This window comes from Corapipo altera, unplaced genomic scaffold (genome assembly GCF_003945725.1).
Source record: "Corapipo altera isolate COAL_440 unplaced genomic scaffold, ASM394572v1 63, whole genome shotgun sequence".
Taxonomy (NCBI): Eukaryota; Metazoa; Chordata; class Aves; order Passeriformes; family Pipridae; genus Corapipo; species Corapipo altera.
In genome coordinates, this window is record NW_020884928.1 from 4,234,181 (window position 1) to 4,260,835 (window position 26,655).

At 39.9% G+C, this 26,655-nt stretch overlaps 2 protein-coding genes across 12 annotated transcripts in view; both read left to right on the plus strand.

The window, feature by feature from the left end:
* Positions 1-4,932, plus strand: part of TRDMT1 (tRNA aspartic acid methyltransferase 1) — a 29,419-nt gene extending 24,487 nt beyond the window's left edge. For 9 of the 10 annotated variants that reach the window (XM_027658764.1, XM_027658762.1, XM_027658767.1 and 6 more), the window contains one exon: positions 4,170-4,932. In XM_027658764.1, the coding sequence (XP_027514565.1) occupies positions 4,170-4,270 (101 nt within the window). In that variant the 3' untranslated portion in view covers positions 4,271-4,932. The remainder of the gene's footprint in view (positions 1-4,169) is intronic. The other variant, XR_003530201.1, reaches the window with a different exon arrangement.
* An 8,255-nt stretch (positions 4,933-13,187) lies between these two features.
* CUBN (cubilin) overlaps positions 13,188-26,655 on the plus strand; it is a 142,063-nt gene continuing 128,595 nt past the window's right edge. For both annotated transcript variants that reach the window (XM_027658655.1, XM_027658656.1), the window contains exons 1-11: positions 13,188-13,355; positions 13,507-13,636; positions 13,962-14,054; positions 15,061-15,099; positions 15,858-15,959; positions 16,672-16,775; positions 20,155-20,281; positions 21,745-21,913; positions 22,661-22,792; positions 23,951-24,046; positions 24,590-24,711. In XM_027658655.1, the coding sequence (XP_027514456.1) occupies positions 13,237-13,355; positions 13,507-13,636; positions 13,962-14,054; positions 15,061-15,099; positions 15,858-15,959; positions 16,672-16,775; positions 20,155-20,281; positions 21,745-21,913; positions 22,661-22,792; positions 23,951-24,046; positions 24,590-24,711 (1,233 nt within the window). In that variant the 5' untranslated portion in view covers positions 13,188-13,236. The remainder of the gene's footprint in view (positions 13,356-13,506; positions 13,637-13,961; positions 14,055-15,060; positions 15,100-15,857; positions 15,960-16,671; positions 16,776-20,154; positions 20,282-21,744; positions 21,914-22,660; positions 22,793-23,950; positions 24,047-24,589; positions 24,712-26,655) is intronic.

A 26,655-nucleotide genomic window follows, 5' to 3' on the forward strand; every position in this document is an offset into this window, starting at 1 on the left:
ACATCATTCTTCAGAAATGGCAATGTATTTTTTTTTTTTGCTAGGGACTACTGCATTCCTTTTATTTTACAATTTTTTTTGGACTGCTCAGTTCTTATGATTGATTTATTCTTGTAATTTGGCTAACTTTGAATTTCCCTGAGTTTCCACTAGTTTTAAATGTTTTGAAAGAGCCAGCTTCTGTGGTTAGGTTTATCTTCACAAGCTAAGAGAAAAATTTTGGCATGAGAAGTGGTCTGTTTCTGAATCACAGTGAAGGAATACCTTTGTTTAAAGTTGAAACTATTTGCTCAGCAGCCAGTGTTACTCACAACTGTGGTAAGTCAACATATCCTGCCAGTTTAGGAGGTCTGTTTGTGGTTCTCAGAGTTGGAGCTGCTTGCTTTCTCCCTTCCACACATTTACAGCTGCTGACAGGGAATTTCAGAAGATACAAATAGTTCTTTGTTCAAGAGTAACCAATCTATTAAGTCATCTCTATTTTCTACAAAAGGCAGCCCTAGCCCTTGATCAGTTACTTATTTTTCTAACTGTTTTTGTGAAGAAGAGGGAGTCAAGGAACAAGATTCAGCAGTACCAGTACACTGGATACACATCAACAACAATTAAACCTGAAATAAATTCATCAGAATTCTGCTTGTAAAGCAAGGCAAGCAGGAAAGTGTAGCTGTTACTATCTGCTAAGAAACTGGCCTGCTGATATCACAGCAGATCACTTTATTGTCACTCAGCAACAAAAGCATCCATAGAATTGTAGAATCATAGAATGGTTTGGGTTGGAAGGGACCTTAAAGATCATTTGTTTCCAACCCTGCTGCTTTGCGCAGGGACACCTTCTGCTAGACCAGGTTACTCAGGGATTGAGACAGCACTGATCTTGAGTAATTTGTTATATTTTTCTTTGACTTCCTCAGTGACTTAGAGTTCTGAGGAGTGGAACTTTTTTCTCTAGATTTCTTTCTTTTGCAGTTTTAGTTTGTCTTTTTGGTACTTGTTATATTCAAAATGGCTACATTTGAAGAACATTATCAAGGCTGCATAGTGAAATGCTAGAGTTGCCAGCGCTGAGCTTACTTGCAGGAGAGGTGCAGTAGAGTTAACATTGCTTTTACTTTACAGAGGGAGAACTAAGACAATAGGGAAATTTATGTTTGGAAAACTGTTAATTTAGGGTGAGCAGTTTGCGAAACTTGCTTTTTACTGTTTCATAGTGCTTGGAGTGACACCATGCTTTCTCTTCAGAGCTCATCTTCAGGGATAGCTGTCATGTTCAATACTTTTTCAAACCAGAACTGAACTCTCAAGAGAAGTCAGGCTTCTGAATCTGAGGACCATCCAGATCATCACCATCTTCAATGTGCTCATTTAGCAGACTTGTCTTTTGTCAGCCAGGAACTGTGGAAGGAAGGACAGGGACAGATTCCACCTGCCAGAGGGCAGTACCCTTCTGCCATAATTATGGCAGTTATTATTATAACTGCTTTACAGTTCTTGCAGTTCTCTGCCCTCTCTATACTATTTTTCCAACTTTCACAACACATAAAGCAGGCTTCTCTCATCCAGTGTCTTCCTCTCACATATAATCCTGATTCACAGGCAGAGCAAGCCTGCTCTGAGTCACAAGTCTGGCATTTCTTTGTGTTTAAAGCATTTCCCACTTTTTGCTTAAAAAAGTGTTACTCAACTGTAGGCTGACTGAAATCTTTAGTAAATTTAGGTACTGTAATCTCAGTTTCTTTTGAGAATTTGCAAGCTGTGGATTTTTTTGAAAGAGGATATATTTGTGGCTGCAGTAAAGGGTGTTTCCCTCACAGCATTTCTCCCATATTAAACTTCAACTCATTATAGTGAAATATGGTATTTTCAGAGGAAAAACGTGCTATAATTTCTCTGCTCCTGTGTTCTCTAATGACAGCAACATTTGGGCTAAAATTTTCAACAAGCAGAAAGCTAAGAGATGTACCCACTGCAAATATGTTGTTGGTCCAAGAAGCTAAAGAATGAGAAAACTATAAGCTGAAAACTACAGTGAACAGACTGTCAGGAGCTTTGTAACAGATACTGTTACTAGCTGCAGCTGTAGTATCATCAGAAGAAATATGATTGTGCCTAAATTGTTCTGTATGATTGTGTCTAAATGGTTCTGTATTTTAACAAGTTGATGGCCTTTTCCAATATGTGAGGTCCAGAGTTAAGGTCATTCTTAACATTATCAGATTTATTAATGCTTTTAACATCTAAATACATAAATAGTAATTGCACTACAGTTCAATGAAATACTGCAGTCATTAGTCTTAGTCCCTCTTGTGGGTCCCACAGCAATATCATTAAAAGTGATCAGAGCATTCTTGCACCTGTGACCTGCTTTCATGAGGGTGATGTCAGGGTGTGTTTCTTATTAGCAGTGTATGTAAGCTTTTAGGAAACAAAAGTCAGTACAGTGCAGGAGTCAAGACCACAATACCGTCCAGTAGCGTGTGACCTAAACAGTACAGTGAGGGCTGTGCAGCAAGTGCCAGCATACTATGAGTTGTTGAATCTGACCTTCTGATGAAGGCTACTCTTGAGCCAAGAAGATAGACAGTGCAAGATAATGTTAACAGTCAGAGGGAGGAGGCTTGGGATAAAGGAAACTGTGAGATCTGAAAATTAAGTCTTAGCCTTCAGATGCCAAGAGGCAGAAGGAGAAACTGAAATTCTCAGGGTTCAGATAAGCTTCTTGGGCTGTAAATGCACATGCATGTGTGTGTGTGCATAAATACATGTTTATTTTCATATACTCTTTTAAAATGCGCTGATTCTGTACCTTATTCATTGATGGAATGTGAAAACTCCATCTAAGGAAGTGCGTGTGGGAGTGAAAGTGATTATTCCAAAGAGAGAATGGTTGCCCAAATGTGAGTGCCAGGAAGCTAGGCAGAGTGGATGGAGCTGGCAGAAAATGTGTTTACCAAAGCAGTCCACATTCGAGGCATTAGTAATTGGCAGAGAAGGATGGAACAACTCCTCCCAGACACCTCCTGCTCCTCAGAGCCTCCCTTGGCTCAACAACTGTCCAACCACATTCTCTCCTGAGCTCTCTCAAGAAAAGAATTTTTTCTGAAATGCTGTGAGAATTTCAGAACATATATATCATATCACTTTTTGCACAAACAAATGCATCCAAGCTAATTACGATGGTGGTGACCGTAGAGTCAAAGTTAGGTGTTCTTTTTAGGGAATGATCAAATAATTGAATGTGGTCACATTTCAGCATCTTAGTAAATGTCCCTCACAGTTAAGTCACCACTGCTATTAGTCTTTCACTCAGGTTGAAGCAAATGCACTTTACCTCACAGGTGGAGTAAGGTAAAAGTAAAAGCAAAAACAGTTAGAGCAGACCAGCTGGCTGTTGAAAACTTCATTCTCAGGAGCTTGGTCACCTTTGGCTGTGCACTCAGTACACAACATAGCCCTTTCACAATACCTGGACCATATAAATTTTTTTCTGGCCCTCCCTTCTTTTTGCTGGTCCATGCACTTACCATGGAAAGATGTTTCTGACGCTGTCTGTATTTCTGAGTGTGTTTAATAGGGTCAGCATTGAATTACATGGAAAATTGTTCAGCTGCTTGATCACTCACTGAATAAGCTTTGCTCATCATTTAATCTACTGGTGGTATATTGCACTGTGAGACTCGTGGGATTTGCCTGAACTGGTTGGGGGGGCTCAGATGGAAAGTACAATATAAAGCTTATTGGGAAGTGCAATTTAGTCTACTTGCAGAATCATCACATTTTCTTTCTGATGTTGCCATGTTCTTCTGTGAATGTCCTCCAGAGCAGCAGTTGTGCAGTGGTTTAGGTGGCTGCTGCCCCTCCCTGATACTGCTGGATGTTTTAAGCTCTGTGAAGGGAAGGTATATCGGCATTAATTACACGATAGAGAAATGTTTTGAAGCCTTTTGTGAAAGCTTAGAGATGGCAGTTTTGCTAACAGAAGAACAGATCCAAATCAATGAATTGGTTAGGAATTGATTTGTAACTTTATGAATTTTTTGGGAGGGGAGGGTGAACCATTCTGCAGCCTATGATAGCTGCATTTAGAACTGTTCACTGAAAAAAGGAGTAGACTGAAAACTAGGAACAAACCCAGACTAATGATGTTGCATTGTATGTTTTTGTTTTAGGCTTTCCTGAAAAAGTAACAATAAAGCAATGCTATCGTCTTCTGGGAAACAGCCTCAATGTACATGTGGTGGCAAAATTGATCTCCATTCTACTTGGATAATTTAGAACCTGAATCTGATGCATGTGGACTGGTGACAGAAAATACTTCCATCTTTCAAAAGACAGACAATAGAAGCTGAACAAAAATCAGAGCTTACTAAAGTATCCATCCACACATTTTGCTGAACAGTTCTGATATATTTTTAATGACTTGCTTTCATGATGGATTTGAACTGTAGAGGTGTTTTATTTAAATGGGCATTTCCAGGACTTGATTGCTTTATTTAAATGTCCTTTTTACTTTGCAAAATGAAAAGGGGCAGAATTTACAAATACTTCAATTAAATTGGATGACTATTTTATCTTAAAACCATTTTCTCATTATGGCATGAAAAGGCTCTAAGTGTCAAAATCATTTTAATTAAGTGCAGAGACCAAGTTCTACGTGTAAAATGTCTTCATCTGTAAATATGAGTTTTCCATTCTGAAAAGATGTACTGTATATATGTTCTGAACTTTTGATATGCTTTTTGTAGCTCATGAAACTGTTAAATTCAGTATTTTGTATACCATTTTTAAGAAGACAGACTGTTATTCTTTATGCTTGTCTCATCCTCTGTAAATACTTTTAGGATTCTGGAACCCAACTCTGTCTGTCTGGAATGATTTGTTTAGGTGCAGCTGAATAAAAATATTTCAAGATTATCACAACTCTGACAATAACTTCCCTGTTTCTGTTCTCACGTTATTCAGGATAAGATCATTGCTCCTTACCAAATAAAAGACATATATACATATACATATAAATCATTGCTCTTTACATATAAAAGACATAAAAAAATTTTAAAAGCTCCATGTTTAGCTTCCTATGGCATAAGAACTGGAGAAAAACTATATGGCCTACTTCTGAAAATTTCTTTATGCAACTTTATAGTGGTATTGGGTGGGTTTAGGCATATCTGTTGGGATGACACTGCTGGATGTGGCTATCCAGAGTGCCACCATTTTACACCACCTCACGGAGCTGGACTGAATAGTTTTTAATCAAGTCTTGTGAGTTTAATGTCTCTGAAGTAATAGAGAAAATGATGGGAAAACTGAAAGCCCTCTAAAGGTCTTTTCTGGTTGTTATTTTCCCTTACAGATAATATGATATTGGAATGTAGAGAAAAGAAAGCTTGAGGGAGAAAAAGGTGAGATGATACCTAGTAAGCATCCTTTAGGGAGCTGATGTGCCACAAACCAGAAGAATTTTGTAAATTGACTGTCATTCCTGTGCACCAAAGCAGTAAAAGTTCCCAATCCTGAAAAAGAATGATTTTTCTTCCTCTCTCTCCCCTCCGGCTCATGGGATGACATAGGAAGAGTCATGGTACGTTGCATCTGGGCTTGGTAATGCAGGAGAAACTGAAGACCATACAGAATAGAGCTTCTGTAGAGATGCTGCAGCTGCTCTCATCTGCTATAGTCCTGAAAACCAAAATGAGTTTGTGTTGGTATTTTTTGCCATACTTTGTCTTATGTTGACTCCTACGTATTTCCTCTTCAGTCTTGGGCTTTTCCAGCTGCAGAAGAGAAATGGAAGTCTGGAACTAGGCTTTAGAGAAGGGTGAGGTTGGCCTCTGTCTTTTCCTGGTCACATGTAGTACTGTAATGACAAAAAAGTACTAGACTGATGTTAGTCTGTGCTGGCTCCTAAACTGCTAAGAGGAGGTGTAGTTCTGACAGTGAACCACAGGGGTCTGTTCACACAGTGGTTATTGAGTAGATTTATCAACCAGATCCATAACTAGTGGCCATGTGGTCTTGTTCTTGGGAGAAATGTGGTAATGCAAAGATCTATTGTTTTCTAGCATGATCCAAACATTGGTATGAAAACAAGGCATATCGATTTTATGTATAAATTGGCATTTCTTTCGTAGAAACCATGTAAATAAGCTGTTAATTTTGCCTCGCTATACTAATATTTGGCAAAATATTACTATTAACAAATAATTTTCAAATCTTTAAAGTGTAAAACGTATTTTATTGATTTATATGCCACTTGTAAGCAAGCAGTATTAAAGTATAAGTTGAAACTTACCTAGCTGCATCTAAAACTGATGCAGTAGTACAGCCTGTTATAAGGTGACAGTGAATTTTAATTCAGTGTAATTGTGAAGAATGAAATCAGTTTGCTAATCCAAGCTGTTTCTGAAGGAAATACTTTGAGAGAACAGATTTCAGAGTTGTAAATATATGTGTATTTTACCCCTGCTAACCCTGTAATACCAGCGCAGCTAAACTGAACCACTGCTTCTTATCCCCTTGGTTTGTCATTAATGAACTGGTTTACTGGGCTCTATTGGGTTGTACCTGCTTGACCTCACTTGATGATCGTGTTGCTTTCTTTTCCAAGCAATCTCCTAATCCTAAGTGCTTTGCAGTCTACATCAGTGCTGAACTTTGCAACTTCAGCTTAAGCATTTTCACAGCAGTGATTACAAAAGCAGACGAAAGGTGAAGGAGTGAAATCTGGAAAACAGCTTTGGAAAGGGAAGGAGATTTCCAGAATCTGATTTTTGGGTTTGTAGCTCACTCATTGTGCACATCTGAAACACGTGTCATTATCTGGGTGAGATGACGTGGTTGTGTTCCCTCAAACTTGAGAAGTTCCACTGAAAAAAAGGATGTCATATGGTTATGTGGTGTTACGTTGATGCAGTCATTTTTGAAGCTTGCCAATTGCCTTAGAAAATGTCTTCCCTACATCAGCTGGTTTCTATCTGAGTTAATCCAGGATTTCCCCACACTCATGAAGAAACCTGTCTAGCAGCAAAGTTACTAAAATACCATTTGTTTAACACAGGGAGTTTGAATATTTTTTGATACTTGAACTCAAAGTTTTCTAATGGAGGTGTATCCTTCAATGCAGTGGATGTAAGACTCCTGCCCAGAGACTTTTTTATCTCACATTTTACTATCCCTCATAGAAGAAGTATAAGGATTTTCAGGAATCTGTGTCACAGGCTGGGAAAACATTGATCAGTGATAACACTATGGTATGTCCTAAACTTAGTCAGGGGTAAGCCCATTTTGGTTTTGATAGAGACATTTCAATAGAAATCTGAACAGGCCCAGTGCTTCGATAACTCTGCAATTCTGTGTAGCAGTTGTCATGCATATCTAAAATAAATAGAAAATTCAGAAAATACTTGTTACATCTCAAGGATTCAATTCTCAGCTCACCCTTCAATATCGCTGCTCTAAGTTCTTGCTCTTCATACTAAAGTTTAACACTTGGCTTATTGTATAAATACTGAACTATATTTCTTTTCCTTAGCAGTTTAATGTATTTTGTCTTGTATGTGTTTGCAACCTCTTAAGTGTTGTATGATTTTCTGTGGCGTTTAAACAATATGCCATATTAGTAAGGATTTGGAGGACACAAAGTAATAATTGATTAAGAGCACTAGGCATTTCTGAGCAGTCTTACATATAATTACTGTATAAAGTAGAACTAGTCAAAGAAATATCCAAGGAGAAATAATGTGAAAGCATAAAAAATTAGACATGAAGCCCAAAATAATTCCATTAGCTGTTTTCCTTTTGCCTGTGCAAACATGAGTGTTCTAGTGTTGCAATCTTATTAGGGGGAGCTCATGAAATACTAAGTAGTGATAGTATGTCACTTTAAATGTTATTGTGAAGAGCATGAAGAGATCTGTGTTATTTTTATTTTTAATTGATCACAAGTTTAGAGGAATTTATACAGCTGTTGAAGAAAAGAAATACATGGCCTTAGGGGACTAGGCAGCCATCTGTGAAGGCAAGAAAACTGGGTTGTTCTCTTTGACTTTCCTTGACCTGGTCCTTTAGACACTGGGAGGAAGCTGGACAAAGGATCTTTTGGTAAGAGGTCTGGTGAAGCAAGAAGAGGAGTTGGAAGGGTTTAAATCAAGTGGAACAGACCACTTTTAGTGAGAGAGGATTGTTTGTCATGTGCTTTTTTTCATGCGCTGGCCTGTTGTAACTCAAGTATTTTTAAATTACCACTTGGCATTTGGAAGCAAAGTATGTTCATGGTACTGATATATTTTCTTATATGTAGATAGTAATAAATAGCTTTGCTTAGTTCAAATGTTTGCCCTGTATATATCTTTAAAAATAAACTAATCCCATTCTGTTTATAAATAATACACTTAAAAATGGGATTCTTCTCCGAATTGCTATTTCTGATTGGCATTTTGTCTGTATATTGACCATGTTTGCTCATTCTTTGTACATGTGTTGTAAGGTGAAGCATGGGGTGAAGGAAAAGACAAGTTCATGGAAGAAAACTCCTTTGAGAGCACTGACTAAGGAGACTTCTGACTGAAGAGGTGCATGAGCTTTAAATAACTGGAGGCCAACAGAGTACCTAGGAGAGGTAGTGTTTGTGCTTTCCCTGTTGTGTACCTGTCATTTCCTATCTGCTCTTGGCCACTGTTGGAAACAGGGTATTGACCTAGATGGATGTTTGTCTAGGTATGACCATTCTTACTTTCTTACATTTTTGTGGTGACAGAATGCCAGTACTTGTAATCAAAGCATCAACACAGCAAATGGCTTTACACAGTTAGCTCAGATCTAAGCTTCTCAATAAAAGCCAACAGTACAGAATAGAATGAATGTGAGGGAGATTGTGCAGCCAGGTCCATTCATGGCTCTAGGGTTATTAGTGAAGAAGGGTGACTATGCAAATGGAAGTCCCTAAAAATAACCCCAATGTTAAAGCAATTGGAATGTGTTAAAAGGACTGGAATAATCAATAGAAAAGAACAAAGCCAATATAACTGACTGGAAACTTTTCATTAGCCTAATTTCAAAAAAGAATGAAATGGAAAATAGGAAGCATCAAAATGGTTGGTGGTTTGTAGAAATTAAACAAAATGTGTAGGAAGAAAAATCAGAAAGACGGAACCAAAATATAAGTCTCTTAAGGAAGGTAAAAACTGTTAAAGTAAAAAGGTGTTAAAACTGCCTTCATCGTGATAAAGGAATCCAGGGAGAACTGGGACAGTAGATCAATTTGAGCTGAAGTAGGTAACTAAATCAAACTCTTATCTTTGTCATTTGCTATTAAACTCTGAAAAACTCAACTTCCTCGCCACTTAGTTTAAGTTCATTAACAGGTAACTGATGAACTTCATTAACTGTGTTGAGCGGGCAGAATCTTAAGCAGGTGTCAGGGGGCAGAATGCTGAGAAAAAAGAAATCCTCAAGGAGGGGTGTGGGAAGTGGAGGCTTGCAGCTGCTGCAGACTCTGGGGAAGGTGCTGTGGCCATAAAACTCTCCAGACACTCATGAAGAGAAGGAAGGAGGCAATGATAGGTGATTATAAGTAAGGGACAGAAAGGGGAATGTTATTTTTCAGGGTCATCCCTGTATGATGTAAACCTCGTGGTTGTTGATCCTCTGCACAGGGCTCGATAGCAACTTAGTGCTTGGTTGTCTCAGAGCTGTAGGGACACACACAAAGTGATGAGTTAATACAGAGCGTGGCTTACACCATGAATATACAAGGAACAATTGCACATTTGTACCGTGCAGGTAACAGTGCTACTTTGTACGTTATGTGTCGCTTTTGAGCACTAGAATATTATTAGAAAGAGGAAAGATGAAAGACAATCCAGGAAAGTGAAGATGGAAATACTGGAAGATAGGACCTCAGCTCAGGGAAGACTTGAGTAAATGTGCTCTTCTTAGGATTTAAGCAGCAACGGGGCTGGGTTTATAATTATTTGCAAATATTTGAGTGATAACATTGAATAGCAGGGATTTTCTTTTGCATCTATGCAAAAAAAAAAAGTAAATTTGTTAGCTTTCCATTAAAAAATTAGCCAGTTTTGGATTCGCACCAATTGCTTCCCTTGTTCCATTTATAAAGGTGGCATTGTCACAGACTCATGTCATGTCTCTGCATCTGAGTTGACTTCCTAGAAGTAATTAGTGCATATTGAATTTTTGGCCATGATCTGAGTCAACTCTTTTCTTCTTCCCCAGTGTCTTTGCATTGCAGGCACATACTGCTGGAGAAGTAGAGGGATACCACCATTTCATTTCATACAGCTACACAAGAAGGTGGTAAATTGTAGTCCCTGCTGGTACAGGATGAACTTCAACCAAAATTAGAGACAAACACTCCATTACTCTCTGCCAAATCTGCACACAGTCTGTATTCTATAGAGCTGTTTTCTGAGCCATCATGTTAGAGAGGTACTAAACAACCTGTCCCAGGAGGAAGGGTTCATGCCAGCTCTTGTTAGAAAGAACAGCCCCTATTCTTGTGCCAGACATTTGCAGCTTTTCCATTCTATTCCTCCAAAAATGATGTCTCAATCCAATGTATTAAAGTAAAATTAGAAGGTGTGGACCTTTTTTTCTCCTTAAGATGGTTTTTAGATTTCTCAATTTGGCCAGCCTAAGGTGCATTCACTAGGAATAAAGAGTAAATTAACTAAAATCTGGAAAGTCTAATGAAATGGAAAATAGCGTGTTATGCAAAGTTTGGGGGAATGTCCAGTGCTCTCTTTCCATGCTATAATCAGTGCATAGTTGAAGTCAGCTGGTCTTCAGGCCAACCATTTTCTAAGCTATAAAGCCTGCAGGAAGAGAAGGTGAATTTCTTCTTGTTCCATGCATTAGCAACCTTCTCCTCATCCTTCATGGTTTATTGCGAGTTGGTTATTGGTACATTGGAGCTAATTAGTTGGAAAGGGAAGCCTGAATCAAAGGTTGACAGGCAGCAGAGAGAGTCAATGCATGCTCAGTATGCAAAAGAAATGAATAGAGAAAAGGAAGGATTTTGTGGTCCACAGCTGAAAGCCAGGATGGAAACTGTCAGCACACAATGGACTTTGTGGAAGTAAGTTCCTGGAGTATGCATACACTCAACGAGCCTGGTAAGGAGTGCGGGTGTAGTTGGCCCGTAGTTTATTCAAGCTTACACCCAATGGACAGTTATACAAACTCAGTAAACTGTTAAAACAAAAAGCAAATCAAAACAAAACGAGCAAAAAACCCCACTAGACAGACTTTGGAACTGACAGGAAGAATGTTAATGAGCACTAGTTTAATGGACAGTACAGGACACCCAGAGGCAGAAGGTGTCTAGTCGACTAGACAGAAACATTGATAATTCATCTATGCTGTCCTATTCTTGAACAGAGGTTTCAGAGCAAAAAGCATAATAGCAAACAGAAAAAAGTGGAGGAACAGATTCTCAGTTGGTGTAAAATACTGTAGCTCATTTGGATCAAATGGAGCAGTGATATCTCCAACAACTGAATATACAATTCTGTATTTTTATGGAAACACTATCCCCTGTGATGATAAAGGATAACACCTGAAAATTTCTGCTTCTTTTCCTCTGTTCTGGTAGGAACAGGTGATAGTCTCCTGGAGGCTGCAGGCTGCTACAAGTGAACATCCAGAGAGCTGAGCTGCTGCCACACCAGTAGGTACGTGGGACAGGCTGTCTCCCATGGGTTCAGGAGGAGCTTTACCTCTGCCCTTCAGACCCCCAGGCAGCAGTGGTGACTGTTGGGTTACCTGCATCAGAGTCTGTCTGAGTACAAGGAAAGTGGTCAGCAGGATGATGCTGTTCTGAATTCCAAGGTAAGTTTCTGCAAAAACAGATAATAAAATGTAATAAAAATCTACTTTTTATACGAACAACAGGAAATAGTGGAGGTGCTGTGATACAGCTGATAAAATCTCAGGCATTACAGTTATTCACAGCAAAGATTATTGTCTATGGCAGCACCACATTAGCCGTCCTGACTTCAGTTCATGTTTACAGTCCACATCTGTCTCTTTTTGAGGTGACATTAATATTTTTTGTCACCACATCCCATTTCTTCACAGATTGCTTTGACCTTTTAATGCTTTCATCCGTGAAAGCTGTAGAGTTCATTCAATTCCTCGGTTCCTTGGCAGGTCCATCTGTAGGTGACAAGTGCAAACTGGAGCAGAAAGAAAGGCTGGGCAGGGTTAGGAAGTGCAGGAGCTCCATGGCCTCCAGGAAGGTCTGAGGCTTAAAGTATCAGTGAATGGTGCCTGCTGTTATCTTTGAGCATGAGCAGTTAAAACTGTTTCTTCTCTTTTCTTCTCAGCAGAGTTTTGAAGTGTGAGCAACCTGAATAAGTTATCTACTAAGCAAAAAGGAAAATCAAAAAGAATGGTGCTGGACCTGAAGGTTCAGGAAGCTCCCAGCACAAGGAAGGAAAACATGCACAGAGCTCCTCTAAGCAGGAAGAAGAAAGCACAGCAAAGTTTTGAGCAAGGGGAATATGGAGACTCTGGCAAAAGCAAAGGGGAGGTGGGACATGGACTCTGTCAGGGCTTTCAGCAGCAAGCCTGGGCCTCAGCATCTGGGGACTGAGTCACCCTTGAGTCAGAGCAGCCATATTTGGTTAAAATTGTATTTTGCTGTTGCAATCCATGGGACGCTGTTTGGTACTGCTTAACTTGTTTGTGTCATCTGACCAATAAATTACTGTCTGGAAGCTTCTCTTCCAATACAAATATTCCTTGCCAGCCACTGTGGGTTTTATATGTGGGGTTGTTTTTTTTTTCCTTTTTTGTAATAATTTAAGTCTTTTAGTGCTGCCAAATAATCTTGCCTTCATCCATGTGGTGCAGCATGTGAGAGAGTGAGCCATTTCTGCAGTAACCAGCTGCAGATTAGGAGGTTCTTGGAGACGCTGGGGTGCTCAGCTGTACAAAGGTCAAAGACAAACTGGTAAAATACAAGCAGATTTCAATCAGTGATCTCTCAAAGCTCCTGAAACCAAAAGACAAAATGAGAAAAATGCATTTTCTGTCTTGAGGATTTGCATGCTGTCAATCTTTAATTAAGATATCTGAGATAAAGTTCACCCTTGCAAGACAAGGCAGCAGAATGGGCACCTTGTGAACAAGGAGAGCAAAGGGCACCTGGGCTCACAACAGCACAATCCAGCACTAAAGGTCTCACTTCAAACACAGGACAGCTGGAGGAGAGCAATGCTTTGGGCTGCTCCTGCTCCTGTGCTTTTAGTTGTGTTATTATTACTTACTGGATTGAGCTGTGAATTAAACCACCATGAAAAAAAGAGGCAGAAACGAACCACTTATGATGAGCAGTAAGTACCATTGCTTTGTTCATACGGTCCCCTCTAAGTGCTGGTAATGGGAACAGAATGGCTTTACTGCAACTCCTTTTTACATACTCTTTGGCAGATACATGTAACTAAATGATCTCTTACTTTTTTTCCCCCCCCCATAATACAACAGGCCTCGTTTGTCCTCAGAGCAGGGCAATTTGGTGTTCCATGCTGGCTCCAGCAAAAATATTGAATTTAGAACTGGACCACTGGGGAAAGTAAAAATTAATGAAGACGACTTTGCAGAACTTTGTAGTCAGGTGAAATAGTTACTTTTCCTTAATATATTTTAATTTTCAGGTTTGCACATTAATAGTTAAATTGTCTTTGCAAGTGTTTGTTGTGGTTTTTATGATTGTATTTTGTGTTATCTATATCAGTAGTCTAATATGAAAGTAAACTATTGCAGACTTATAAAGTAATCATGCCATTACAGAAGATAATTAAAAGATTAAACTGTGTATGTAGCAGAGCTCTCTGTATTTAAGTGGACTTTATAATAGTAAAGTTATGTAAGGACAAAACTTTCCTAAGCTTTTGAAAAAGCAAAGTTTGTTTCACATTATCTCTGTTGTTTAATTTTAGGTGAGAGAGAGCCACACAGAGATTCAAGAACTTAAAAAAGCCAGTGGTGCCTCTCAGAACATGTCCCAGCAGGTTGCCCTGCTGACCTCCAAGGTAAGCCATACCTTCGTGTTATCCTCCTCCAACATTCCCAGTTTTCTATTCCTCACACTAACATTAAACAACCTGATTCATTTTAGTATTTCTAGACTTCAATTCAGGGAACTGGAGCAGAGTCCATGCATAACATCAGCTTGGAGTCTGTGTTTTATTTTGAGATATTTAGAAAATCTGGAGATGATGGAAATATTTCTGTAAATCGCCCCCTAATTTCCAGTTACTGTGATTCTTCTTTTGTTCATTGTCAACATGTCTATAGACTATATCCTCTAATATTTATGGAAGTGTAATCCTACTAAATTCTGGAAGTGGACCATATATGTTTTTATAGTTGTTACACAGACATTCCATTCCACAGGTGAAATGGACTGTAGGGGTTTGCAGTGGAAAAAAAAAAGACCTATGCAGTAGTTTAGTCTTTTCCCTGCTCTTTAAAATTTTTGTCCAACAGAATATTTCGAAACCATTGTCTGATTTAAGTTTCTCTTGTTACAGTGTTTCCACAAGTTCCTTATAGGAAAATATTTTGTAGCCTAAGAGACCTTCCCTCAGGAAAATTGTGATAATATATATCTACGATATTCTCTGATTCAGTGTCAGTTTGCTGTTTGTGTCTACAACCCACTGGGATATGGTGATCCTCTTCCTGGCTTTCGTTGTGCTGTCCCAGATGTCCATCCTTCACATACATGCAAGGACCCGAACAGTCCCACAGGAATATTCACATTTTCAGTGTTGAGCACCTGAATACATCTTTGCAAGACTGAGTCTTGCCTTTTGGATCCAAGCTGGGACATATTTAAACTGTCATTTCCTGAACAGCCTAAACTACCAAAATCCCAGTGAATGGGGCCTGATTTGAAGCTGACTGTCACCTGGTTTCACAAAGCAAATATTCTCTTTTCTCAAAGGAAAATATTTTGTTAGCCTACCAGCCTCCAACACATACTCTGTGGTCACTGTCATACCGAGCACAATGTAATTTGCATTTCTTTTGCAGATCATGAATCTTGATAACCAACTTCAAAGCTTAGAGCAAGTAAGTAAATAAGAAGCAAACTAGAGATCAGAAAAGAAAATCCCAGCCCTGAGTAAATAAAGTGAGGTTACAATGATTAAATAGCTGAATGATTTATTTAATCTCATGCATTCCTCAGGAAAACTTTTTTTGGAAACAGGAGGTAAAAAAAAAAACCACCAAGATTTGTGGAGGAGGTGAAATACTTTCTTACAAAATACAAACTGTGTAGGAGCCTGCATTTCTTGTGTACTCAAGAACAACAACTAGCTACCAAAGAGAAGTAAGCTTTTCCTTCACTGGTCTGCCAAGACAAAGACCAGAAAATTCAAACTGGGTTTTTATTATACTGGAACTAGCTAATTTTCAACTGTTGTCTGTTTCTCCAGTGAGCTTGTGACAAGCCACACCTACAGGTGCCAATAAAAGCAGTTGTCAGATGAGTTGCCCATGGAATCAAGAAGACAAGATAACCCTCCATGTAGACCCACAGGCTGCTGATGAAGAACAATCTCTGTTAATATTTACTTTTTACAGGACTTTTCTCATTCTAGTCCTTACCATTCTGTGTATGACCATAGTGTCATTATTTTGTACAGGGATAACTGAAACAGCTCAAAACCTTTACAAATCAACCTTGCTGGAAAAGGTGGGGGGAGGGATTCAAGAAAGAATGAAAAAGGAAAAAAAAAAAAGACAGAGGTTTTTCTTGAAAATAAATGTTAATGGAACACCAGCTAAGCAGAAACCTCATTTACTGCTCTTTTCCTGGGTTTCAGACTATCCAGAAGAGAACCTGCAGTAGTAACCCATGTGAGAACTCAGGGACCTGTGTAAACTCACTGGATGGTTTCTTTTGCCTCTGTCCCAGCAACTGGCAGGTGAGTCTTTAGCCTCCTTGACTACGGAGTGTGTGTTTGTGTGTGTTTGAACTGTTACATGCAGGCGATGGCCTGTGAAGTCAGTGATTCTTGGCAGTTCCCACAGCAGAGAATTAGTCTCTGTTTTTTGCTGAGCAGTGAACTGAACTGTGTGCCTTGCTGTTGACCTTACACAAGAATAGGGAGAGAATGGGGTAAGGGATGGATATTTATTCAATCTCAAACAGGTAAGTATGATGTAAGTAATCAATGACATTCTGAGTTTTTTTGATCTAGAGACTTTACTGGCAAATGCTTTAATGGTTCTGTTAAATGCTCTAGAGACAGAAAAGTTATATCTTTTTCTCAAAGACTTTCAACTTGAAAGTTATCCTAGCAAGATTTGGGTCAAAATTGATGTGCTTTTCTGATAGAAACAGTTTGAAGGAAAGTTTTCTGAGCCTTTTGCTAGTTGGAAAGTTGGGGGAATGACAATAATGTGCTGTTCATATGCTTTCTACATCTGAAACGTTTTATCCCCACCTGACTGATAACAAGGGTCACAGAAACACAGCTGAAAAATAGAGTTTTGTTATTGTGTTTCATAAGGGAAGCTGTGCTGATAACAGCCCATGGTTTGTATGTCTTTGAAAACTATTTTAAACATTGGCTCCATGGTTTGCTTCATTTCTCAGTTATTTGGAAAATAAACTGGTTTTCCATTTCATCTTAGGGTCCCCTGTGCTCAGTAGATGTTGATGAATGCCAGATTTTTGCTGGGACTGCATTAGGCTGCCAGAATGGAGCCACTTGTGTGAACACACCAGGCAACTACAGGTAACTTCTCAAAAATAGACACAAATATCCCATGTAGAATACTGTTATTTTTGTACCCCATATCACATCTGCAGCACAAGTTCTAGAAGTAAATATTTTAGTATGTATGCACTATAATTCCTTGCAGTCTGAGAAAATATAAAATCCTTAATACACTGTACACTGAGCCCACTGCAGACACAAAAGCCCCTCCAAAGCCATTGCCTGCATTGACACAAAAAAAACATCAGGAACCAGATCCATCACACAGCCGTGCCAGGGGAGAAGGCTGCAAATTAAACACTGGCTCCAGTGGCCCACCCTCCTTGCTGTAGGTGCAGATACTTTAATGGAAATTCACTGCAGCATGGGATGTAGCTGAGGTGGTGAGATGCAACATGCTGGTCTGTAACCAGCACTTGCCAACATGCCCACCTACTACAACCATGTTACCATCCCTTTGTTATCACCAACTCTTGAGATCAAAGGGAGTGAGGAGATGAAAGAGGTGAACAGCTTTGGCCCAGCAAAGGCTTTGAATTGTTGGAAATCTCCTGAATATATGGGCAGCCTTGATCATTGGTATTCCCAGCGCACTCGGTTAGAGCATGGTGCTAATAACACCAAGGTCGTGGGTTAAATCCCCATACGGGCCATTCCCTTATGGGTTGGATATGGTGATCCTTGTGGGTCCCTTCTAACTCAGAATATTCTGTGAAATCAGAAACAGGTCTGTGAAATGCCTTCATCCCCTCCAGAAATACAAGCACTGCTGAGACAGCAGCAGAGCAAGGAATGCACAGTCCTGCCAGGCCTAAAGAAAGGAGAAATGACTTCTGCAGCCGACTGGCCAAGAGAGTGCCTGGCCTGCCTGTGTGCCAGGCCCCGTAGACATGAGGCCCTTGGAGCATATCCTTCTCTGGCTGTGCCCAGCTCCTTAGGAAACACGTGATTGCTTACAGGGCAAGCCAGCCTGAACGTTCTGTCTTATTTTCCAAAATGTCAAATAATCTGGTAAATAAATAACTTTCAGATATAATACAAAGCTATCCCTGTGTAATGGGAACAAGCAGGCTGGAGAGCATGCCACAGCTTTCTGTGCAGCATTTTGACTTCTGCTTCAGCATGAAAATCTTAGCCCCCACAAATAGTTGCTTGGCATAACACCAGCTAATAGTGCTTTATCGGTTCTTGGAGAGACCTCACACCAGGGAAGTGCTCCCGCAGTGGTCTCATGCTTCAGCATTAACACAGAGTCTGCTCAGGATTTTCATATAGTCCTTTCCCCAGGTCCACTGTACTGTATTCAGTCTCCCTTCACATATTGTCTTACTCATTTCTTAGTGCTCCCCAGATGCTAAATCTATCCCCACCTAGAGTGTAACATATCACTTTCCAACAACTGTGAGGACATTGCTGCTAAGCTTCCTGGGACCCAGCAGCCCAGGTCACTCCACTGCTGGGTGTAGTTAAATACCTGCTCTGGTGTAGTTAAATACACAAGCATGGACAGCAGGCAAAGAAGATGGTAATAATTGACTTTCCACAACCCCCAGAGATAACAGCAGGTGATGGGCAGTACTGGATTAGGTAGCATGAAATGGAACGTAATGCAGTCTTCACTCCCAATTCAGATTCTTTACCCCCATGCTTTTCTTGTAATTCAGGATGGCACTGAAGTGTGAGGAAAAAGAGCAGGTATCCAGGAAACCCCCTCCTCAGTCAGAACCTTAAGGGGACATTGCATCAGTTGGATGAAAGGCTGTGAGAGTCCTCAAGTCTATTGGGCATCTGTGTCACAACCAAAATAACAGGGGCCTCATCACAACATACCATCAGCCATGTGACAGCAGCAGGGCAGTACTGAGCAGCAGTATATCACAATTTGGCTGCAGTTCTTGCAGTGTGACCTACTTCTTGAATCTGTTCTCTGAGAAACTTCAAATAGGTAGCAGATTAATCTTTGCTGGACTAGGCAGGAGACAGTGCCATTGTCCTCATCCTTTGGAGATGGTCAGGTTGCCTTGCTGTGTCCTTTGGAGTTGAAACATGAAGCTCTGAATGTACTTTGAACATACAAAAGTCACTTGGTTCCCTGACCTGTTGCCCCTGTGCTTGCCCAGGCTGAGCTGCTGCACTGATGAGATTGTGTGGGTCTGTCTGCCGTCTCTTACAATAATGAACATGGTGTCTTGCAGTACTGCAGTTAAGCATTAAGCTGTTGTGGGTTTTTGAAGCCTGAGTTCATGTGGGTTACTTGTCCTAGGTGCAGTTTTAGTTACCTGCAATTGACTTATCAAACTGCAGTTTCAACTGCGCATGTGACACGGTGGCAGGCAGCAGTAGCTTATTGTATATAAATTGCTCCAAGGTCCAGATCAGATTCATGGAATACTCTTATTCGAATTCTGCAGAGAAATGCTTTTATAGAGGATTTTTCGTTAGGCAACTTAAAAGCAATCAAAGAAGGATGTGTACTTGCCATATGTCTCTGTGAGGTGCAGACCTTGCAGCATATGATTTGTATCCAAATTAGAGTTTCACTGTCATTTTAATAAGAAACCAGTTTTCTGGCTTTCTGTATGTTTTCTGTAGATTTAGATCCCTTTCAGTTGTATTTCAGAGCCTCAGATTTGGTCTATGTGGAAATAAAGAGCCAGAGAAAAGGGAAATGTTACCCAATGGCTTAGAAGTTCCCAATTTCAGTTCCACCACATGTGTACAATGCTGTAACTCAGGTCTGCCCTATAAATAAAAGTGTGATGCATCTGGCAGCTTTCAAGCCAGATTCTCCCAACAGAAAGCCTTTCTTCAACCCACTACTTTGTTTTTCTCACCCCATCAGCCCCAAATTCCACCTCTTGCACACCACACTTACCTAAAAGCTGGCTGCTGCTGGGACAGTGGCCACCCCTTGTTATGGTGTGGGTGTGAAGGTTTCCTGCTCTCTGGGGCAGGCCAGACATGGCATTTCTGCATATTACTGGAGGTAGGATTTTATGCTCTTGGCATCATACAAGGGTCATAAACTGCAATGGACAGTTTAGGTGCTCTTTGACTGAAGTACAGTTTTCCAGGCTCATATTCTGTTTAAGTCTAATGTTAGACATATCTTTTTTTCTGGATTTGCACTTATGAATGCAACAAAAGCCTGTAGATTCTCCCACAGGGCCAGGCAGTCATGAATATACACAAGTCCCACATGACTCTTGAGTCACTGCTGAACAGGAGCCTTGCTTCTGTGCATGATTATTGATGGGATTGTCAATATAGCTAAATAGATGTATTTTGTAAGGAACACCCCATATAGTAGCGGATGATCTCTTTTTATGGCAATATACAATCTTTAACAGCTGTAGGAAAACAAAATTTTGATTTTTCTGTCCACTTTCACCACTAGCTGCTCCTGTACTCCAGAAACCTATGGGCCTCACTGTGCCTTGAAGTTTGATGACTGCCAGGAAGGATCTGAGGTTCTCTGTGAGCATGGCCTCTGCATAGATGAAGAAAGGGATCAGCACAACAGGGTATGGAACAACGTGTAAATCTCATTATATAACATAGCATGAAAAAGCAACAAATAATGCTGATCACCACAAAACTGTGTAATGCACGTGGCTGCTGAAAAACAGCAAGATATGCCACTATACAACATAACCTAACCTCTCTGTTGTCCCACGGACAGCAGAAAGAATCAAAAATATCTTGTGTCTTCTTAAAGGTACTTGTCATAGCATTAAATCTACTACTACATCCATAGGGAGCTTGGGAATAGTCTTTGAATAAGTTAGTCTTATCTGAAATATAATATTCTGACTCTGGCTGGATGTTCATTATTTGGGGAGTTCTAAGCTGCTAGAATATTTTACTACTTAAATGATTAAGAAGGACAAACGTCATGAATCTTTTTTTTCCTGGGAAAAGGCATACCAGTGGAACATTATTGCCAGTGGCCTGGAAGCTGCCAGGGCTGCCTAGCGACTGAGTGGCTGTTGCTCATCCTTGGTGCTCCTCAGTGTCAGCTGGAAGTGATCTCTGACTCCAGGCCCAGTCTTTCCAAGCGTCTGCACTGGGTCGATGCTAGCACACACTTGAGTGCTCTTCTGGAGCAAGCCAACTCATTCCATCTGGGCAAGAAGCTGGGTACAGGGTGTTCACTCCAAAGGGATAGATGGAACATGCCAGTTTTGGCTCTTTCCACTCAGAGCAGCCCTCCAAAACTACCCAGCCAAGCCTGTGCTCCTTGATACTCCTATACGTCCATGTACCATTCCAGTCACAGCACATATTTTTTTGTGCTATGCTGTAAAATTATTTCTTTGCTTAATTTGTAGAAGTTTCATAACTCATCATTTGTTTTCTGCCCACTTTTTGTGGAGAAAGCTTTTCAAAAGGGTTCAGTGTTGGCTTAACAGTGTCTGCTCCTGTGACTGTCAACAATAAAGCTCCCATTAGCTTTAATTGGACCAAAGCTAAATAAATGCTGAAATCTGGCCATTAGTAAAGTTTACTAGAGAGAAAACTGTTTTCCTAAAAGAAAATATATATTTGCAATGTAATGCCAATGCTGCGCATTGCATAGATTACTAATAGTTTGATTAAAAATAAACAACCAAGATGATTTCAGGTTGCTTACACTGATCTGTTTACGTTGGTTAAAAAGCAAGTTGATGACTTTTAATTATATTTATGTACAGCTCATAATTGCTCTTCATTTTCTCTGGGAGCTTTGGGGTAAATTACAGATTTCTTTTATGAACATAATGAATAAGCCTGAGTTGCTTCCATAATCTAAATAGGTAAGTTCAGAGGAAGAAATAGTCTGAGAAAACTACCAAAGCAACTTATAAAACAGAATGCACAAGCCATGTAATACTCTGAAAGCTTTCTTGCTATAGATTGAAAATAATCTTATGAAATTAACTCCTCCTGCCTTTTTCTTGGCTATTCCAAATGTCTTAAATATGCAATGTGATGTTTTCTGTGGCAGCCCAAGTACCGCTGTATGTGTGACAGTGGCTGGATGTCCCCTCCTGGCAGCCCTGCCTGCAGTGCTGACATAGATGAATGTAGGCTCCCTGATCATCCATGTTCACAGGATCCATTTGTGCAGTGCCTCAACACTCCAGGCTCCTATTCGTGTGGTCCCTGCCCCACAGGTATCACGTCCTTCCATGCTCTCAGGCAGGATGAGGTGGCAGTAGGTACTACTGCCCATATGTCATAAGCAAAGACACAGGACCAAGATGAAGTAACTCCATGAAATGCTTTGGTCTGTACTCTAGAGAATAAAAGTCTGCAGATTATGTTTTATCTGGGTAACGCAGGTAGTGAAGTCTATTGTGTGATTTATCCCATCCTAAACTGAGCACCCAAATAGGTCTGATGTACCTTCATGCTCACAGGTACCTTCATGTCCATTTGTCTAATAGGTCTGCAGTACTTTCAGTATCCATATGCTTACAGCCCTAAGGCAATATAAAAGCCTGATTGCCCCCTCAAACCCTATAAGCTACTATTCGTCTTCTGGAGATGGGCAGGTGGTGTCTATGGGAGGAGGTTTTGAAGTAGTTAACTGGAGTTACAGTAAAGGTTTGCTGCAAATTGTACATATGTGCGCTAGACCACAACTGCCTCCTCTGCAGGTAAAAGTGTGCTTGATTCTGAAATAACCAGAATACAGTTAAAATAAAACATTCTTGCACACACAACGCCACCTCGTTGTGTTTGTAACCTAAGACTGGTATTAGTTTTAATCAGTTATGAGAGAGACAGGTCTTCTCTTGGGTTAATGAAGTGAAATTCAGAAGCTGTATTTTTGTGCTCTGTGAAAAGATTTGGGCAAAGAAAAAAACAAAAAGGTCAGTCATTTTCTATTCTAATGTCCTTTCTGTGCTGCTTTTTAGGCTGGCAAGGAAATGGCTACAGTTGCCAAGACGTTGATGAATGTGCAAGTAGTAATGGAGGCTGCTCAACAGCACCGATGGTTCAATGTATCAACACAGTTGGATCCTTCCGCTGTGGGCTCTGTCCGCCAGGTAAAATGGATTTCTTGTTGATAGTAATATGGAAGGGCTTAAAAGATGATGATTGAACACACTTGATTCTGTATTGTGGTAGATTTAAGAAGCTGAAAATTGGTTTTAAAGAAAGTGTCACATACACAATATAATGCTGTAATACAGAATGCAGAGTCCAAGTATATTCAAACTGCTTCGGATATTAATGAAGATTGTATAAAGTACGTCACTAAAGATGATCCTCTGATATGTGTTTCTCTTGTAGTAGGTAACCCTTTTCAGTGTTAGAACCTTGATTTGATGAAGTACCTACTTTACAAAATCATTAAAGGGAACCAAGGATTGCATAATTATGATAGTAATTTCATTGTCTGTATTAATTGAAAGAGCATCCTCTGTGCCATAAATCAGCTGTATTGTCCGTCATAAAAAAAAGCCTTGATAATTGTCACGCTCTGAATGCTGTCTAAGGCGGCAGAATTTCCATTGCAGTACAGGTCAAGTAGTGGAAGTCACAACTTATGTCTCCATAATTTGTGGTTTATGATTTAAAATACTTTCTGAAATGCATCCTATAAATACTAGAGGCACTAACAGGAAAAAGTCTAATTGACTTTTTGATTGCTATTTAAATGGCAATAGGCTGCAGGTAGTGAAGACCCTCAGTTAGTGAGGGCTGAAGGCATATCACTATGCTGGAAATGTGGCCTCAGGCAAGTTTTGGTGATGTTAACTCTGGCCACTCAGAGTTGGTCCTGCTGAACTTCCTGGGAAGAACTGGATGTTGTGTTTGAGACCCAAGGACAGCTCTGGCATGCAGCAGGAAACCCAGATGTGACTAGGGTCAATGGGGTGCAGATGTGTAAGGAGGGCAGCATATGGTGGCTGAGAGACATGGGTTTCTGTGGCCTCACTGTATTTGGCAAACACTAATATATCTTCTTTTCTACAACCATGGGAGGATTTAGTTACAATGAGAATCCACCCATGCAATGGAGAAACCACAATAAATATGCAGGGTTTACTTCAGTGGCTATCTCAACTTTTTCTTTTTAACTGCAGAAGACTCTGATTTTACACCATAAATTAGTGTTTTGCTCACCAGTTGATTATTTTGCTGTCAATTGTCAAAGAACATAGTTTGTTACAGGCTAACTGAGATTTGCTTCTGAACAGGTTATGAGGGAGATGGACAAAGTTGTACCCAGGTTGATATCTGCTCAATAAATAATGGAGGGTGCCATCCTTCGGCTACTTGTACCTCAACTCCAGGTATGATGCTTTCCTAAATACTCTAAGTAATACCAGACCTCTGTCTCTCAAGGAGGATCTGGTTATGGTGAATCCACTTTGTAGCAACATATTACAGCCTCTTCTCCACAGTCAGTTTTGCCTCACCCAAAGGAGTTTACAGGCAGGTTAGCTAAAACCAGCATGCCTTTCCACTAACACTGAGAGAAGCAGATTTAGACTCCACCAAAGATAAGACTTTATCCTAAAACTATGGAGACTTTCACCGTTTCTCTTTGATGTGATTTTCCAATTATACAGCTGCTTTTGCTAGTCTTCTTTCCATAAATACCCTTTGACTACTCCCGCTATTTCCCATTGGGGTGACTTTGGACTTTCAGATCTCACAGCAAAACAACAGTAGGGATCTTTCCGTGATGAGACTGAGCATTGATCAGGGAAGGTGTCAAAAGATCAAATAAGTTAGAATTATATAAAACATGATGTCAACGACATTTGTGATCATTGGTATTGTTATTGAAACAAGGACTGAATTACCTTCTGTATCTTGTCTTATCTCCCAAGGACTAATGCCATTTTGTTCCTGCATGCCTGGGTACACTGGAAGTGGATATGGGCCAAATGGGTGCTCTCCTCTCAGTGATATCTGTCAGCTGCAAAACCCTTGTGCAAATGGGCAGTGCTTGGTAAGTGCTGGGCTCCTCACAGTTAGTGACAAGGTTGTGTAGTTATAATCAGTACATCAGGGAGCCTGGTGAGGCTGAAAGCTGAGTGCAGACACACAAATGGAAATGAGGCAAGGTCAGTGGGGAGTGCAAGATCAATGGATCTGGGGAAAACAAATTGAGTCACAGGGCACACAAGCCATTTTCTTTGTATGTAGAGGCAGCAATCTTGGTACTCATGACATGAGAATTGGTCTGGTATCCCAGGCTAGTGATGGAATGCTAATGCTGGTGGGGGAGAACTCATGAATGACTGTCCCTGGTGGGACAGGGAAGTAGTTTACCACCCTGGATCATGGAGGAATTGCCCATGATAAAAAACCAGGACCTCTGCTGACCTTCAGACTGTTAATATCCAGTAGAGTTAGTTATGTATTTCTAGTCTGATCTTCTGAGAGCACTCCTGGAGTTTCAGGCTGTTTACATAGATATGGAAAGGGTGCTTTAAGGGAACTGGTTGCACTTCTGCTGGTAACCAAGTGTTTTGGACCTAAACTGATCAGTGGTGTGAATTCTTTCTCATGCACAGTGACCATTTAGTTTGTCCATGTGCACCCTGTGAAGGATTTTTGGCTTCCTCAGTGAGGAGTGCTGTGTTTAGGGAAGTCCATAGTGCAGACCTGGGAATTTTGTTGTGGAGGATATTTATGATGATGATTTTGGAGAAATGTTCACAAATACTAAATTTGTTGTTCCAGTAGAATCTTTTCCCATCTATCCACATTGGTCTGCAGATATCCTCTTTTTGATTGTCCTTGAAGGCACAGGGAAAATGGGATATATGAGATAGATTTGGCAGTGTTAGTTTAACAGCAGGATTTGGTGATCTTAAGGATCTTTTCCAAGCTAAATGTTTCCATGATTCTATGGTATGTTACCTATCCCTTTTTCCATTTTCTGTATGAAGTGTGACAATCCTTTCACCTCCACTCCCCTCCTTACCAGCATTCCTTATTCCCTATTCTATGGATGCCTATTGTGTCTTCTCTCAGATATTTAAAGGGTCTTTTGTGACCAGATTTAATCTACTTTTCCTGACTATTTAGAAACTATTCATTTTAATCAATCTATTAAAAGATATGACATCTTCCCCTAAGTATATCCTAACATAAAACAGTAGGCAATCATGGCTACAAACTACTACCTAAAGGTAATAACACAGTCAGATAGTTCAATAACGGGACTACAGAAGCATCTAATAAAATAGAGGAACAGCAGAGCTATATTTGGTCAGCATAATGACAGAGCAAATGTAATGTTAATTAAATATCAGGCAATGCAGATCAGAAAACAACTTTTCACCTTCTAGAGCAATGTTCGGAGTCCTAAATACACATAAAAATCTTCTTCCATCATACTGAAAATCTGTTTGGGACACAGAGGATGCAAATAGAGAATACAATAGAAAACAGAGAGTGTAGTATATTGATTGTATGTCCTCAGTGATGGGATTTTAGCATATGCCTTGAAATACTGTGTTCTGTTTTACCTGTAAAGATCGTGTCTGCAAAACAGGAAATATAATGTAGGAGAACATGTGAAATTAAAACAGTTAGAGACATAGAAAGACTTGATTATAAGGAGAAGTAGTAAAGGTAGAGACAAGAGAAATGGAAAAGAGACATACAGAATAAGGGATAATGCAGAAAAGGTAATGAAATTGTTCCCATTTAACATTCCTCAGGATAAAAATGAAAGTTAACAGCCCACGTAACTGCAGTGCAGACTTCCAAGAGAAAGGGCTTGAGGGAACTGATTTATAAACCAGTTACCTTGACTTGCTGTTTATAAGATTTAGATAATATGATTGACTGAAACCAATCAAACAGTTTTCTGTTTTTGTTTTCTATTTCTGACTTTTTAGAAAGTAATCTGAAAGATCCTTGCAAAGAAATAATTTAATAG